Source organism: Nomia melanderi, chromosome 2, assembly GCF_051020985.1.
Source record: "Nomia melanderi isolate GNS246 chromosome 2, iyNomMela1, whole genome shotgun sequence".
NCBI lineage: Eukaryota > Metazoa > Arthropoda > Insecta > Hymenoptera > Halictidae > Nomia > Nomia melanderi.
The window spans coordinates 30,619,796-30,637,157 of NC_135000.1; the positions used below are offsets into that span (position 1 = coordinate 30,619,796).

General features: G+C 46.6%; 2 protein-coding genes across 2 annotated transcripts; both read right to left on the reverse strand.

Annotated features, from left to right (window-relative positions):
- Positions 1-2: 2 nt before the first annotated feature.
- Ir25a (ionotropic receptor 25a) lies at positions 3-7,624 on the reverse strand. The gene is made up of 5 exons (XM_031983475.2): positions 6,925-7,624; positions 5,147-6,276; positions 1,524-2,362; positions 783-1,112; positions 3-513 (listed from the first exon to the last, which is right to left on the reverse strand). The coding sequence occupies exons 1-5, from the start codon at positions 7,052-7,054 to the stop codon at positions 171-173; spliced, it is 2,772 nt and encodes a 923-aa protein (XP_031839335.1). The 5' UTR covers positions 7,055-7,624; the 3' UTR covers positions 3-170.
- A 1,139-nt stretch (positions 7,625-8,763) lies between these two features.
- LOC116429961 (ionotropic receptor 25a-like) lies at positions 8,764-13,629 on the reverse strand (the record flags this gene model as incomplete). Its single annotated transcript, XM_031983528.2, has 4 exons — positions 8,764-9,295; positions 10,207-10,536; positions 11,818-12,353; positions 13,366-13,629. Coding segments are annotated over 4 exons (1,419 nt in total), but the record flags the coding sequence as incomplete, so codon positions are not given.
- Positions 13,630-17,362: the final 3,733 nt, after the last annotated feature.

Genomic DNA, 17,362 nt, shown 5'->3' on the forward strand with positions numbered 1-17,362 from the left:
ATCATTCGTCGATTTCTCTATTTTCCACCCCTTAGGCTTTATAAAATTCATCCGAAATAATCGCGATACATGCGGACCGTATAAAATTCTGTTGCATCGCTGCGCGGTCTTTCATCACACTGTTGATGCTTTTCATTTCTTGTTTTTTTTGTTTGAAAAGCGAGATCTCTTCAAAATCTCGACCTGAATTGCGCCGCTTGAAAGCCATGAGTGGGCGCGGGCTGCAGGTTGAACTTGATTGGCTTTATTTTCGTGATTTTCCCTTTGATCGGACTGCCCCGATCGATCTTCACGGTGTCCGTGCGGTGACGGTAGTACCAGTATTCGAACGCCAGCGTGATGCACGCGAAGATGATGCCCAGGAAGATCACCACGAAGACGCCCCCGATGTTGTGGATGCTGATGCCGTCGCTTTGGCTGTTCTCCGCGTCGCAGTCCTTTCTCTCCGGGTTCCTCTTCCACCATTTGTCCTTCAGCTTCTCCAATCTCCTTTTGTTCAGCAGTATCAAGATCCTGGCGAAATGAAAAAGCAACAGAATGTCAGAGGAGTGTGTAATTGAAGCGACACGCGAGTAAATTGGATCCTTCAATTCGAGCCCCTTCTCATTCTCTACGTACAAATTCAGCTTTCTTAATTTAGACTTTAGATTTGCATATCTTTTATTACAGATTGAACGTTACCTTCTTTGAATCCAGTACATTTGAAAGAAAATTGAAAGAGTTTGACATATCACTGGTCGATCCCTTCTCGAGCAAGCATCGACCGAATACTGTTTACGTACGCATTGTTGAACTGATCCTTCAGCGGCGACCCCTGTTGCACCGCGATCGCGTACGGCTTCCTCGAGAAATCCTCCCCCACTTGAACCAAATCGCAGTTCGTCATGGTAAGATACTTGATGGTCGTCGAGTCCTCTATGTAAGCGAACTCGTTGTTCGAATCGAGGCGCCGGACGCGTCGCAGAGCTTCCTCGGTCGACGCCGGGAAGCCGGCTTCCTTCATCGCTTGCAACATCTTCGTGTACTTGTCGCTGACCGGGTAGTCCCAAACCGCTAGATCCGCCCTCTCCACATCCGACAGGCTGTCGTTCAGGCTCATGTCTTTCCAAATGCTGGACGCACACGATGCAGACGAACATTCGATCAATGCTAGCTACCCTGTGCAACTCTACATACATTCGCAAGAACTTTGAAAGCTCAAAATTGCGCAAAATAGATACAAAAACAACACAAAAACATAGAAAACAATCCTGTACGGATCATCACTTTCGTCGATCAATCCCTCAAAAATCAAATTCAATGTCCGATGACCGATCTTAACGAGAAGACACTTTTACTCCTTGCAATTCGAAAACATGAATCAACTGTAGCTACATCTCAAAAATCAGCATACTCGCGAAATTCAATGTCCAATAACCGATCTTAACGAGAAGACACTTTTACTCCTTGCAATTCGAAAACACGAATCAACTGTAACTACATCTCGAAAATCAGCATACTCGCGAGACGTTCGTGCTACTCACTTGTAAAACTTCATCTCGATAGCAGCCATCCTATGAAAGTAGACGTACGCCGGCGAATTGACGATCGGCGCGTACTGGATCTTGTACTGTTTGCTGAGATCCTCCAAAGTCTCTATGGGTATCTCCAACCTGGAGACGGTCAAGAACGCAGCCAGGTTCGCGGTGTAGGACGCGATGATGATGAATCCGAACAGCCACCAGGTAGCGGCTACCAGCCTGCCGGACAGGTTCTTCGGCGCCTCGCCGCCGCCTTGCGGGGTCAGCGATGTCATGCAGAACCAGAAGCACTCCCTCAAGTTGAACTCCCTTTTCTCCTCGTCGTGCTTGTACTTCTCCCTGTTGTTCTGGTAGCTGTACGGCGACCAGCGGTCGAAGATCCACAGCAGCACGCTCGTGAAGAGGTAGGCTGCCAGTATGCAGAACCAGACCTCGTTCTCCAGCACGGTGAGGAACTTGAACAGCGAGGTGGACGTCTTCGTCTTCAGCATCAGAATGGAGAGGCCGACCAGATCGTAGTAAGGGACGGTGAAGTCGACCACTCGTTCTCTTTCGGCGGTGACCCACAGCGACCCGAGCGCGATGTCGGCTCGCTTCATGATCAGCTCGTTCATCATGCCGTTCCAGGTGCCGCTGGAGTTCAGGTTCCCGTACATCTTGTCCTCGGTCTCGCGGATCTCGTACTGGAACCCGATCGTTTCCCTGATCTCGTTCAGCAGGTCGATGCAGAACCCGTAGTACTCGTTCTTCTTCTGATTGAACATCACGAACGGCGGGTGCAGCACCGTGACCACCCGGTAGCTCTTCACTGCCGACGCGTTCATCACCGCGTCGCTCGTCACCTGCGGAACGCGGAGTTTCTTGGATTTCGTGGGTTACTGTTATTGTTTATTATTTACTATTTGGTATTTTAATGTTTTATGTTAGATATTATATATCGTTTAATATTCGATCTTAACCTTTATTAGTTTAGCTCGCAGGAGGGAGGTTAACGTTCACTGTTTCGATCTCGAGTGCTTCGTGTTACATCAATGATTGAATATACCTTCGTAACAAAGATAAATAGGAAGAGTTATTATCTGGTATTGGAACTCTTATATTAAACTATGAAATATTCCCATTCGACGTGAATTATTTCAGGCAGCAATTGTCCTCGGCCAGTCAGCGTGTTAAGGGAACGAGGAAGGATGGAATGGGATCGAAACTCGGTTACTTATCAGTTCAAAGGGTCCGTTTCATCGATGAACTTTTTCACTTTGTATAATGAATGAAACTGCGACTCGAGAGTAATAGGAATAAATTTCCAGCGTTCCCGCGGCCCCAGAATCCAGTGGCTCCCGGCGAATCCCACGTATTACAGGCTTTAATTGCTCGAACCGGAGAATCCGCGGAAACATTCAACGCGAAATAACCCGCGCGAATGCCGGAGCACGTTTACACGGCGGACGGCAGTCGCGTTTATGTATTCGATAAACAAATAAAGTCGCATGCGCTATCTTCATCAGAGCCAGCAGCCGTTATCGGTAACAGGTGTAAATAAACGTGCCGGCCGCGTGTCAAGGATACGGCCACGGTGCCGGTCAAGGGTCACCGCTAAGGAATTGCTTCGGCTGTAATTCCAACGAATCGCTTCCAGCGGCGGATCGTTTTCCTTAAGTAATAACGTGCTTGAACACGATGGCGTCTTATCTTCGACGGGGAACAGTCATTTGACAAATGAACGTGGCGAGCGGCTAGCGGGGAACGATTGCTTCTGAAAATATCGTGAGAGTTATCGCTCGATCTGCTACCGTTAAATGACAGCTTCACGGAACTTTCAACAGAACTTTTTAATACGGAATTAACAACACGGTAGATTTTAAAAATAAACTTACATCTCGACGGTCGAATACTCTGATCTTGTGAAATGAAACATTGGAGAAACCCTTTGCAAGTTTTGTCGGCAACATATTTTAAAACTAACTTATCGGAAAATCAATTTCAAAACTTACGCAGTTTAGAACTACCGTTTGTTTAAAGATTGATATCTCGAAACCATTGAAGAATGATCTTGAAAATAGTTTCATTCGAATGCTATAACGAACTCTGAAGAAACCGAGAACAATCTATCGTTACAATTTTTCTACGGGTTACACATTAATCGTATTAAATGGTAGTTCTAGTGTTAACACTACCAAACTTCACAGTTCTCTATTAAATTCAAGTGGCAACCAAGAGTCGCCAGAGAAACCTATAAAGCAGAGTTACACAAAAATTCACTTATCCAGCGCAGAATCGATAAATACAGAGGAACGGGAGGCAAGAAAAGAGGAATAAGATTATACAGAAAAGTCTTGAGCGGAGCTTGGCGTTATTGAATTCCACGGGAAATGATAACAGGTTCGAAGGATAGGAAACGCGAGCACGGCCCTCCATCTCTCATCAATCGAACACGCTTTCCACATTTCCGTTCCCTCCTTTGTGCCATCCACGCTCGAGCCTCGATTATCGCGCGAGAACCGCGACCGCAATTTCACCGCACGAATTTCGTACAAACGTATCGCGCTTCATCCGTGACATTCGATTATCGAGCCCGTATTCCCCCTCCTCCCGGCCCCGTGCCCCGTCGTCGCGTGACTCAAAAAAGGAACGCCGTTTTTTTCGTCGCTCGTAGATCGATAGACCGACCTAATTTCCGTCGATAATGTCACGCACAGTCCGCTCAATCAATCTGCCTTCGGACGCGATAAATATTAAACCACCCTTTCCGGGAAATTAAACTGTTCGCGTGAGCGCTCGCGTCGATCCATCTGAAATTAGCCTGACCATCTTTGGATTCGTGGTAGCGTTCGTTCACGCGTTCGAGGGTAGACTGGATCTTCAGCGTTTATGTTAACCATAATCGTACCACGATGTGACTCTCAGTCACTTATGAGAATAAGGAACGATCAAAATGCTATTGTTTTTGGTTATAGGGCTCAAATTTTAAAAGGTCGAAAAGACTTCTGGAAATGCAATATGAAATAATCGAAAACTTTAAGTAAAAAGTTCAAACGTGACTCAGTCACATCGTCCGATTAGGGTTAAAGACTATAGCAGGATAAGGGGTGAAAAGCGCCCTTATTCTATAAATATATAGATTACGCAAAGCGTAACGCCTTTCATGGTATCTGCCAGGAGCAACTAGTCGCTTTATAATTGCATCACTACAATTAGGTTAATCCTTTGCACTCAGAAGTATTTCTACCGAAATTAACACTTTCTAACTAGACAAAGATGATATTTGAAATGAACTCCAGGAGAAACGAAGCGTTTGTATCTCAATACTTCTCGCACCGATGCATTATACACTTCAATATTAAATATCAAACTTTATAATTTCACTGCATCAGATCAAGTGCTGACTGAGAGTCACCTCTCGAGTGCAGAGGATCAAACATTCACCCGAAAAATCCCCGAAACCTGTTCCTACGTAAAGATTCCCAGAAAGACGACTGTCATCTTCCAACCGTGAAATTCATCACGTTCACAGAACAGCGTTCGACCAAGGCAGAAGAGATCAAGGAATCAATTAGCGATAGGAACGAGACAGAGCAGCGATCGTTCTGAACCTCCGATCGGCTATTCGTCACACTTTAGAGACTTGCCTGCAAGGGCGAGCCGATGCTCGCGTTCCAGGCTCCGCTGTCGGTCGTCGAGGAAAGAGCGCCGTCCTCGATGTTCACCAAGTGAATGGACATCTCGAAGCGAGCGCGGTGCTCGCCGTTCTTCGTGCCCCAGTGGATGCCCGCGAAGCTGGGCGTCATGTCCTCGTAAGCAGTTTTCAGCTTGGCCAGAAAGTCCAGCCCCCTCTCTGGGGTGTTGGTGTTGTTGTATTCGTCGCAGGTGATCTGCTTCGGCCTGGCGGGCCAGTCGCCGTCGTTCAGCGCCAGCTTCATCGCCTTCACGGCCAGGTGAACGAGGTCGTAGTAGAAACTCGAGGAGATGAGAGGCTTCGGCAGGCTGGCCTCCAGAAGCTTGCCCTTGTCCCCCGATTCGGGCCTCATGAAGAAGACGGTTACGTTACTGCATTGGCACGTGGGCCAAACCTTGCTCTCCAGCGTCAGCAGGAACCAACCGTACTTCCTGCCGGTGAAGTTCAAGGCTTCCGCCGCCTCCAGGGCCAAGTTCACCGTGCTGATGTCCCCTAAGATGAAGTAGTTGACGATGTCCAGGTCCCTCAAGCGAGGCAGCTGTCTCTTTATGTCCGCCAGCTTCCGGGAGGCTTCGTTGATCACGTGTCTGGTCGGCACGTTCAGCAGCAGGCTCTTGTACTTGTGGTCCATCACGAAGTTCTCGTCGTAGAGGATCGCCGCGTTCGTTATGTTCAGTTGGATCGCCAGCTGCCGGATGGCTTCCGGCACCAGGTCCCCCGGAGGCATCACCTGGACCAGGTAGCCACTTTGGTCGGGACTCAGGTTCCTCCAGTAGATCAAGTCCCCTTCTTGACCGTACTGAGCGGAGAGGGTGGGTATCCCGAGGGCAGCGGTGAACGAGTTCGATATCTTCGCCCCCAGACCCGCCGTTGTCGCGTCGAAGACCAGGTCCGGGACTGTGTTGCTGTTCACGGCGGAGTCCCAGGTGGTGCAGATTTGGTCCAGAGTGTCGTTCATGCTGGTCTCGTTCACCTCGATCGTCCAGACTTTGCCTAGGTGCGTCGGGTGCTTTTCTTTGATCGCGTTCAGCGCGGTCGCGATACTCGGGTTTGTCACCTTGTTGCCCTTGTCGCTGATGATGACTAGCTCGGAACGGTAGAGACGGTTAGACGTGCTTTTGCGAATTGAAGGTTTCGTTGTATTGGAAATTGTGCGAGAGGGGCAACGTTACTAGAGTCGTTATAAACGTATGATTGTTTGATAGTAGATACTTCTTTCTTATAAATTCTTCGAGGTAGTTGCAGTGAAAATAATATTTGCATTGAAGGTTTCTATCTTATATTTATATATATTTTATATCTTCATTATCGTTACGTTACTTTCTGCTCTGTTTCTCTGCTTGCAAGTGATTTTTTAGTAATCGACTAATATTAAAAGTAATTACTGACATGTATGAGTTGCTCAGAAGCTAATGCGTTGGGTCTAGAAAAGGAAAATTGAGAAAATCAGTGTTGTAGCTTCGGAAATGATTGTACAAGATATTCGGAAGCTATAAAAGTAAATTCTTGAATAACTAAGGAATGTTATTTATTGTATTAAAATTCAGAAATAATCAGGTAATATCAAAAAAGACTTAACTGCGTCGGCTTCTGAGCGACTGGTACTTAGATTACCAAACTACCAAACTACCAAACTACCAAACTACCAAATCAATCAATCGCTATATTCTCGATTCGACTGCACCCCATTCCGCGCCAAGGAACACTGTCAAATCGCTTCCGAACACTCACAAAGATTGACCGGCCTGGCCCGAGCGCTCGATTCCTTATCAGCCGCGACGTTTCCTTGTCCGTGGACCGAAAGCTCGCCGCAGAGTCCGAGGAGACCGCACAAGGCGGCCGCAAAGTACACTGGTATCATCTCAGCAGACCTCAGAGACTTGAAACTGAAAAACCAAGCTGCCGCGATCCTAGCCCGTATCTTGAAGCCCCGGACGTTCTCTCGTGACTCCCGGCAAAGTTCGTCGCTCACCCCGGCCGGAGAAAGCTCGCGTCGAAATTACAGGTGTCCCGTGAACGACAGGTAATCGATGAAACGGCGCGGTCGGTCTTGATCGCAGTCGGCGACGCCTCGCCGTATATGGCGCGCGGAAATCGGTCAAGCAACTGAGTCCGGGGCCTCGAAACGTAGACACACGAGCCCGTGTTTACGTGTGTGTGTGTGTGCCACGCTCCATTTTATTTCTGTTTGCGCATCGGTTGCCGCGGGGATGACCTAATCAATTTCCCACCGGCGAACGCGATCCTCTCGCACGTGTTTTTCGTCTCCTCTCTTCCGCCTCCGTTGCGTTTTTCGAATTTCGACAATTCCAGATCGCCCGACGACTGGACTACGCCGGCTCAGAACGCTCTGAGAACGCTCGAGAATCGCAAAGACCGCGGGATTCGCATGACGGCCGTTCGCGTGCCGCCTAGATCACGTTATCTGGTAATTGGCCGGTCGATCGCTGGTTTTTCCGCGGCGAAACGCTTGAAACTTTCATTTCGACGCGATCATCGATAGCTCCGTGACGTGACTCGGCGTCGCGAACGATCCCCTGCTGACTTACTTTTTTCTGTTCCCCTCGGACACCAGGGTTTGACGGATTTTCGCGTGTCATAGGATGGATCGGGCGTTTACTCGTTTTAGGTATTCGTTTGGTAATTTATTGCGGATCTGTATCGTCTACATCGTCGTGGTTTGTTGCATTTGCTTATTCACGCGCGAATTACCACCTGAAAGCGAACGCTCGTGGATTGTAGAGGTAAATCGAATGGTTTCGAAGAGTCTTCGGTAATCCTGAGTACCATTAGACTGCGATTTTCCTCGGTTGCCAACTGAATATTCGTATAATACGATGAATTAGTTGGTTCTCTTGTTCCGGTTTTGCGGAGTCTGTGCCCTTTTGTTAATGGATTCGCGCTCGAGTAGGATGACTTGCGGGATTCCAGCGGATCCTATCAGGACGAGGGCTCTGAAAGGGTAAAGGTAAACTCGCAGCGCCAGTGTACGAAAGTATCCGCGTGTTTCGTTACCGGGAAATTCAGCGGACGACCGACGTCAATTTACGATCGGCAATCTCCAGCTAATTAAATAAACAAATTCGAATACCGAAAATTTGTTCCAGCTTTTTCAGCGTCCGGGCACGCTTCTTCGCGTTTGCCGGGTAGTTCCGCGCATATTTGTTTGCGGCGTGTTTGCCCAATTATCCGTGGCCCCCGACGAAAAAGACGAAACGGAACGGCGGCATCGATTTTAACGTCAATGCCGGAAGAGTTTCTCATTGTCGCCGGCGAGGGGGGCGAGGAAACAGATTAGCTAATTGCCGGGAATACCGAAAAATCTCTGTATCTCCGTTCCACTCGCTCGTTGCTACGTGACACGTTAATCCGACCGAACGAACGGGGAAATATATGCTCGCGCGGGACAATGTTTTTTCCCTCTTCCCGCGCTCGTTCCGATTGTTCTGTTCGCTCCGGTGTTTTCAGTAGTTCCCTTCGCCGTTTACAAAACGGTACATCGTATTTACGCGCGGAAAAACACGAGGTCCTTTCGAAACACGTAGTCGAACGACCGAAGGATGCTTAGGAGAGAACTGCGGATATTTGTGCACACAAGGGAGATTTACAATCGCAAAATCGCATAGAGTGCAATACGTGAAGTATCTAAAATGTAGTTTTCGTAACGTTACTTGAGGCAAACTCGTGAATTTCTATAATAGTTCTGCTTTTTCAGTGAGATCCTTGGAAATCTGCATTCATATAGAGATCTACGGTGCAATTATAAGTTAATTTTTCTTTAAATTTTCAAATTTTTCTTCGATTTCGAGCGTTTCATCGACTCCCGCGCGCCTCGTTCCGCGCCATCGTGTTCCTGACGAAGAGACGCGCCATTTTGTCGCGCCGCCTGAGCTGCCGCGTGTGCCACGCGTACTCCAGGCATAATATCAGCACGGCTAGCAATATGCCGACCAGGATCAACGAGAATACCGCTGCCAAATGGTCGAGGCCGAAGCCTGCATTGAAGTCCTCGTCCGCGGGGCAATTCGCCCTCAAAGGGTTCTCGTCCCACCATTTTCTCTCGAGCTCCTTTAATCTACCTCGGATCCCCAGACGTGTGATCCTGCAATTAAATGTTAATTATTTATATGAAACTGCGCGCCGAGCGGACTCGCGATACTCCGTTGACCAGAGTATTCTCGCGGCGTTTGGAAAGCTTCAAAGGAGTCTCGCGTTATTCAATTAAACTTCGTCGACCTGTGTAAACACTACGTGTAACGAATTCCAGTGTTGTACGTAATTTCGTAGCCACGGTTCTTGGCACTTGAGGCTCTGATGTCAATAACTCAGTCCGAAAATTTTAATTTCCTAAAGACAAGAGCTTAACAGAATTATTCATAGAACGTTAATACCTCTTTAATACTCTATTTACAGAAGTTTACATTCGCAAAAGAATTCGCCATTTAACTACTACAAAGGTAATGGAAATTCTGTCGTAGAAGATAAAATGCTCAACCTGGAATACCATAAGACTTCGTCCAAGCTCGACAGCAGTAACAACTTAATTACTCTAGTCACGGAACACAGATAGACGATTGTCTCCTTTCCATAATTCAGCGTTATACGAGTCGCTTAGAAGCCAGTGCGGTTCTAGGTCAGAAAGCCCTTCTTTTCATAGCTTCTGAATATATTGTATAATCATATCACAAGCCAAACATTAATTTTCTCAACCGCATCGGCTGCTGAGCGATCCGTATCTAAAGAACCTTAAGCCCAAATCCTCAAGGGGTTAATTCTCCCTTATCAGAGAGCAACAGCAGAAGTCGCGGACCTGCACGATAAACTGGAATCCAATAAAGCCCGGAACATTGATAAAAACATGGAAGACAGTTCACAGACGCCGCGTCGGCCCGTGTGATCGGCGAGCGGAGCGGCCGCTTAAATGAATGACAAAGAGGCGGAGGCGCGCGGGCCGAATAAAACGACCGGAAGACGAGAGAACGGCCGGAGTAAAAGTCCGGGGCGGAGACTCACGCGTCGTCGATTTTCCTCTTCAACGGCGAACCCTTTTGCACGGCGAACGCGAACTGCCTCTTGCTGAACTCACGGCCGACCTGCCTGAAGTCACAGTTCGTCAGTATCAGGTATTTTATGGTCATAGCGTCCGCTATAAAAGCGAACTCGAAAGTGCGGTTTACTTCCCGGAGCATCTTCACGGCTTGCGCCGCGTCCCGCACAAATCCCACTTGCTCCATCGCGTAATACATCTTCGTGAACTTGTCTTCCAGCGGATAATCCCACACGGCGTACTCGGATCTCTTCCACTCCGGCGTGTTCTCGTCCAGGGTTATTCGTCTCCAAACGCTGCAACGTTTTTCCTCTCTCTCCGATCCTACGTTTTCGATTTCGGACGGGATTCGTTTGCGCCCCGATAAGATTTAGCGCGATTCCTACTTAACGCTGGAACTACCGAGCAGTCGAAACGACTCTTTTGACGTTTTCCTGTTGGAACTCCGCGAGTGCTGTTGGGATTTCAGGTGATTTATCATTCGATTCGCGTATTACATTGATTTCTTTCGTAGTTTCTTGGAGAAGCATCTGTTTGTTCGGTAATCGTGTTGTGTTGATCTATGGTAGTTCTAGTGTTAATATAGGTGAGGTGGTACTATATTTTTCACTTTGCACATTCTGCCCTAGTCGAACGGTTGACATTGCTATGTTTTGTTTTAGAATCGAAAACAAGGAGATCAGCATTAATATTGAGTCGAGGGATTGACGTTCTTGCCGAGGTAAGTAAGACTTAGCTTTATTGCTTACAGCTTCTGGTCTTAATATCGTGTATCGCGCGATAGCAGGCTTTGATACGAGTGCGGCGGGGATACAGGGAAAAGAGAAGAATACACGTGACATACGAGAGGTTATTCTGGAGCCACCGCGGGCAGAAAAGTAATTTCCTGCTAGAAATCACTGCGAGATGTTATCCTTGCTCACGGATTCACGATACACATGTTCTTTGTCGCGGGACATAAAATCCTGTATTCCAAATTGTCAAAGTTCGCCATATTTCAATTAATTCTCCGTATTACCGAATCAATGCCTTCGCTAATTCCTACGATAATCTCTAATCCTTTCAACCCTTCGCTCTCTTCAACCCTTCAAACCTACTTCATTAACAACATACATCAAAACAAAGATCATCCGAGAATTACTCTTTTATCAAATAAGTACAAAAACTCCCCACTACCAAATCTACTGCGAACATCTGGCAAACTGAGTCTAAACTGGTGACATGTATGTTAACACTTAGGCGACCTAAAAAGAATTTATCTTCAATTATACTCATTCAATTAATTTAGTTAGAAACCATGTCTTGTAAAAACAAGAACCGTATCTGATGAATGCAAATAATCCCAGTCAAGACTCACTAAATAACAAAAGAAAAGATAAACAGAGTAAAAGGTACGTTGCTAAATGAAAACTGGGAGATCTCCCCATTCGGTTGCTAACTGTTAAAAATCAAAATCAAAATCAAATCTCGAACACCATACTTCAATTCCATCGAAATCGGCGAGGAATCAGCGTTGCAAATAATTACCGAACAACCCCTACGACGATTCCTCGTCCTGGTGACAAAGGGTCGCTCACCCGTAAAGCATCTCCTCGGTCCTCTTCATCGCCTGGAAGTATCTCTGCGCGGCGGAGTTCTCCACGGTGGAGTAAGAGACGCGATACTGTTTCAGGAGATCCTCGACGGACTCGATGCCCTTCTCCAATCTCTCAAGCGACTCGTAAGCGGCCAGGTTCGCGCCGTACGCGGCGACCACGACGCACCCGAACAGCCACCAGGTCGCGGCGGCCACTTTGCCCGACAGATTCTTCGGAATCTCGCCGCCGCCGTTGGGCGTCAGCGACGTTAACGCGAACCAGAAGCAGCCCCTCAAAGTGGCGAATCGATCGTCCGGTTCGTCTCGGTGCTCGGGCCAATTGTTCCGATAGCTGAACGGCGAGTACCTCTCCAGCACGAGCAACAGCAGCATCGTTAACAGGAACGCGAACAGCAGGCTCAGCCAGATCTCGATGTCCAGGATCATTAGGAAACGCAGGAACGGCACGCGTTTCCTTTTATTCAGCATCATTACCGTGAAACCGCTCCGACCGAAGGGGATCGCGAAGTCCACCACCTGCGAGAGGAAACAGAGGGCTGATGATCGTTGCGCTTGTTAGGATTTCGGGGGAAACGGAAGCGGAAGGGGCAGGGGATCGAGTTCAGCAGCGAGGGTTGCTGGAACTTTGATTAGATGGCAGAATTCTTTGCGCTGGGAAGTCTTTGTTCAGGGAATATTCAACGGAAATCGAATTCAAAAAATCAAGATCCTGATGAGATGCGGATCTTGCGTTTGAAACTAGATTAACGATCATTCAAGCATGGATTAACGGTGAAACTACTGGACTCGGATTGACTTATTTCGGAATGTTTATTCTGAGAGTATTTAGATTATCCAGGCGTTTCTGCGGAGATTTTCAATTAAATTCGCAGAGCTGCGAGACACCCTTCGAATCTTAAGAAACTTGTTCTAATTAGAAGTACTTTATTTCAATACTTTGCATATTGATGACACGAGGTTCAATATTAAATATCGAACTTCGTGATGCTACTATTGAACCAGACTTTGACTACAGTCTTTCAACTGCGAATCATTCATCTCAGAACAAAGCGACCGAGTTGAGAAAATCTTCTACAAAGACAATTCCCAATACTTCTAAAAAGCAGACGCAAGTTGTCCGTAAACGCGCGATTCACGTAACACATCGAGCCACCGAAGGATTAATAATTCGATCAGAAGCTACAGACGCGTCATCCTTCGTCATGCCTCGCCGTCTCCCGTTCAAGCGTGCACTTAAAAGTTACTTCATCAAGCTAATAGGACGCGAAGAATAATCTCTCTTCCCCGTCGCGTCGCGTCGAGCCCCGCGCGCGACTCGTTCGCGAAGCGCGCACCTTTACAAGCGAGGAGCAATAAAACCGTCGCGAATACTCCGGAAGGAACACAGAGGATCCCCGGATAATCGTGATCCGGTTAATCGGGGCTCGCGGCGCGCCGGTCCCCTGAAAATTTCACGGGTATCGATCCGACAGTCAATCTCGGGGAACTTTTATTAGTTTCGGCCCGCCGGAAGATTCAATATTTTTACCTCGGCCCTGTCAGACGTGATCCATATCGGGCCGACGGCGATGTCTGACGTGTTCTTCATTAATTCGTAGACCATGCCGTTCCAGCTGCCGTTCCTCAGGTCCCTGTGCCCGTAATGCTCGTCGAACGATCCCCTGATGGTGTAATCGAAGCCCGCCGCGGATCCAATATCGTTCAGCAGGTCGATGCAATATCCGTAAAAACTGCCCGAGCTGGCATTGTACATGACGTACGGCGGCGAGATCGCAGTCGCCGCTCGATACGCCGGCCGTACTCCCCCGGCCATTCCTCACCTTTCATCCGTTTCCTTCGGCGACCCGCGGCGCGCGAGCTTTGCGGACGCAGCGGGGCTACATAATTCAACGAACAAGTAATATCAGAGAATGGTCGTGGGACCGCCTCTAACGAGCCAATCGAGTATCTTTTAATGAGCTTCCGTTGTTTTACTGGCTTTATGGTTGGGCGTGCGATGCGGGGACCGGGGAGGGTGAGTTTAGAGCGAAGAGGAACGGGAATTATGTCAGCGTGATCTTTAAAAATGACTTTAGAACTACCGAGCATTTAATACGATTGGTATGTAATCTCTATAAAAATTGTAACAGATTATTTTCAGTTTCTTTGGATATTCATCGTAGTAAGTGAAACTATTTATTTCCTAAATCATTTCAAATGTTCAATGCTTTGAAGGTATTAATAACTGCGACATAAACAAATCGAAACCAGTCATTTTGACTGGTACGTAGTTCTAGTGGTAATGTATAGCTTTTGGGTTTGTAGGTACTTGGATTTTTCCGAAATGTATAATGTTCAAATGTTAGTCAATATGCGTGTGAAACAATATAAAGTAGCGTCCAGATTTTGTAAAGAAAAGTTCTGGAAAGCTGAAACATTCATTTTGACTGGTACGGTAGTTTTAGTGTTAACGTATAGCTGGATTTGTAGGTACTTAGACTTTTCCAAAATGTATACTGTTCAAATGTTAGTCAATATACGTGTGAAGCAATAGAATGTAGCGTCCAGATTTTGTAAAAGAAGTTCCTGAAAACTGAAAGATTCAGTTTGAAAATATATGTAGTTGGAGCGAGATAGTTCAGTGTCTGATCAGACATTGAGCTATTCTACTGGCTGGCGGATCGAGTGCTTTTATTACTTCCAACGGTGTTATTCTTGTAATATTTCCAGTTAGCACGTTAAGTATCGTGCCAGATCGCTTCTGTGGACTTGTTCCCGCTTATCCGTGTTGCGATAGTTTTTGCCGGCGAGCAAACTCGAAACACTTCCGGTCTGTTAAGGGTTAACAACGTAATCTCGCCGTGAAATTTATTTGCGAGATCAAGGATCGTTGTGTGCAGCGTCCCGGTGATCTCGGCGGAGATACGACTTGTTACATTCAATTTACAAGGCACGTCGTTCCATTTACGACGCGCAGCCAGGTCTCCGGAGCGAAAGGGGGTTGGCGGGGATCGAGTAACCGGTGCCAGGCTCGCCAGGCAATCGCTGAAACTTCTCCCCGCTGCGCCGTCAACTTCGAACGACAAATCCCGCGGTTAAGGTATTATTAATCTTCGGAACTGCCGGCTGACATTATATGTAACTCTGATCGCAATCGCCGGCGGCGTTGCGATCCCATAAATTTCGCGGTTAAGCCCGGCTTGCCACGGTTTTCGGTAATTAATGCGACGAGCCACGGACGACGTCAAGATAAACTCGACGTACCTTAAGACAGCTTCGACGCGCGGCGAGCCGTCCGTCTCGCGTGTTGTCCGGGAGAAATTGTGCTCTCGGCTCGCCTTCTAGACTCTTATCGCTGGAATTCATAATTCACTGGTTGACACTGTTAACCCTTTGCACTCGAGGATATTTTTCTCAAGAAATATTCATTATTTTCTGATGAAATATCGATGATATTTTTTACAACTAACATAAAGAAATACCTTGCGTAAACTAAGTGACAGAACCATTTCATTCCGATGTTCCATGTGTTGATACATTAGAGACAGTTTAATATTGAATTTGAGATTTTATCGTTTTCTTGGGTCAAATCAAATGGCGATTAAAAGACGCCTTTCGAGTGCAAAGGATTAACCCTTGGCACTCCAGGTTGTTTTGTAATCTATCAGCAACTGCAACTAATTTTTATAGTATTCCTAGCGAAATTTAGAAATGTTATATTTCTTCGATCTTTTATTTTCCTTAGCACAAAATTTGGATGTACGGAAAATCGAATAATTTTAGTGGTATTTAGTTACCAGTGGAAATTACTGGTTTCGGTTTGTTTCGCAGTTATTGATATCCTAAAAGCATTGTATATTCGAAATGATCTTGAAAATAAATAGTTTCTCTTAGATAGTATAATGAATAAAGCACGAATGTTCTCAAGATCTCGTTACGAAACAATCACAGTGTAAAGAATCAATAATAATATCTAAACAAATCTTTCGCAGTTCAAAGAAGAAAGAATAAATCTTCAAAAATTGAATAACATTAGCACTATTGTTAAAACATTTACTAGAAATACATTCGTCGTCTCCTCCGATAAACCACGAGCACTCTCAAAACCTCACCAACGAAATAATTACAAGAGACCGATAATTAATATCTAATAACCAAGAACCTCTCCTAATACCATTTATCTCGAAGCTATCACAAGATTCTCGTGGACGCGTTAATAAAATATTTCGAGTCGTCCAACGGAGTGTCATTCGGAGGATTCAATTAATCGGCCGTTCGAGGGAGCCGTTTATTAACGAGGACCGATGGGATCGTTATCCGATCTCGAAGCCGTATTACCAATTTCGAAGGCGGACGCCGCGAGATTGCAGCCCTTCGGTAATTGGACAATCAAGACCGGTAAATTTTTAACGAATTAAGGGAGCGCGAGTGACGCGCGATATAATTGCTGCGGGAGGCTCGCCGGCCTGCCGGCTATCTGCGGGTCGATCAGTTATTAATTCGTCGGTAACCTTTTAGCGGGGACCGATATCGGAATCGTAAATTTATCGCCGTCGCCGGCGGGGCGCAACAAAGGCCGGCCAATTCGGCTTTGCCGGGAATTAATGACGTAAATTTATCGTTCGCCGCGGCGGTCCCGCGTCTCCCGTTGTTTTTCCCCTGTCCCGAAATATCCCGGGACACCCGCGCGCGCAATTAATAACCCGAAAAAACATCGTCGAGCACCTACCGTTCGCCGCTGCCCGGAAATTCGTTTATGAATTTCTGTCCGAGGGAAGAAGGAGAGCGACGACATGTTTGTTTCACCTGGGGCGCTTTAATTGTACCGAAGGAAATCCGATCGGGTGCATCGGAAATTCTGGCCCCTTTTTGCGCGGCTTGTTAACTGGCCTCGACGTGTATTGCTGTTTCATTTGATTACGCGCGCCGGATATTTGCAACTAAATTTCGTTGTTAACAGGTTAACGGCGAGTTTGATTGATTTGAATTTATCGGCGATGAAGGAAGCGACGGGACAATTGGAATGTTCGAGGGGTGGGTTTTATCGAGTAAGTGAACTGATTGATTGATTGCCGATTTTTCGGAACACTCTTGTTACGTACTTTTATTCTTTTTTAATGTTCACCGGTCATTTGTCTGGAATTTGTACAGGTGCCAGAGTGATTTTGTACTAGATTATTAATTCAACTAAAGTCAATTTGAAATCCTGATAGACTTAACGTCGCAACTGAGGTAATTAAAACCGCGACGTCTTGACTTCCCAAGAATTATTAACGCTACGAAGTCTCTTCTCCAAAATCGCAAACGTTAGAAAATCTCAATTTCCAAAGCATAAAAAGCTACAAAATCTCAGCTTTATAGTTCCCTGACTTCCCAAAATTAAAAATCGCCGCGAAATCTTAGTTCCCTAGGTCCCTGATTTAAAAGTAAAAATCGCCGCGAAATCTTAGCTTCCTAGGTCCCCGACTTCCCAAAAGTAAAAATCGCCGCGAAATCTCAGTTTCTCAGTTCCCCGACTTTCGAAAATAAAAATCGCCGCAAAATCA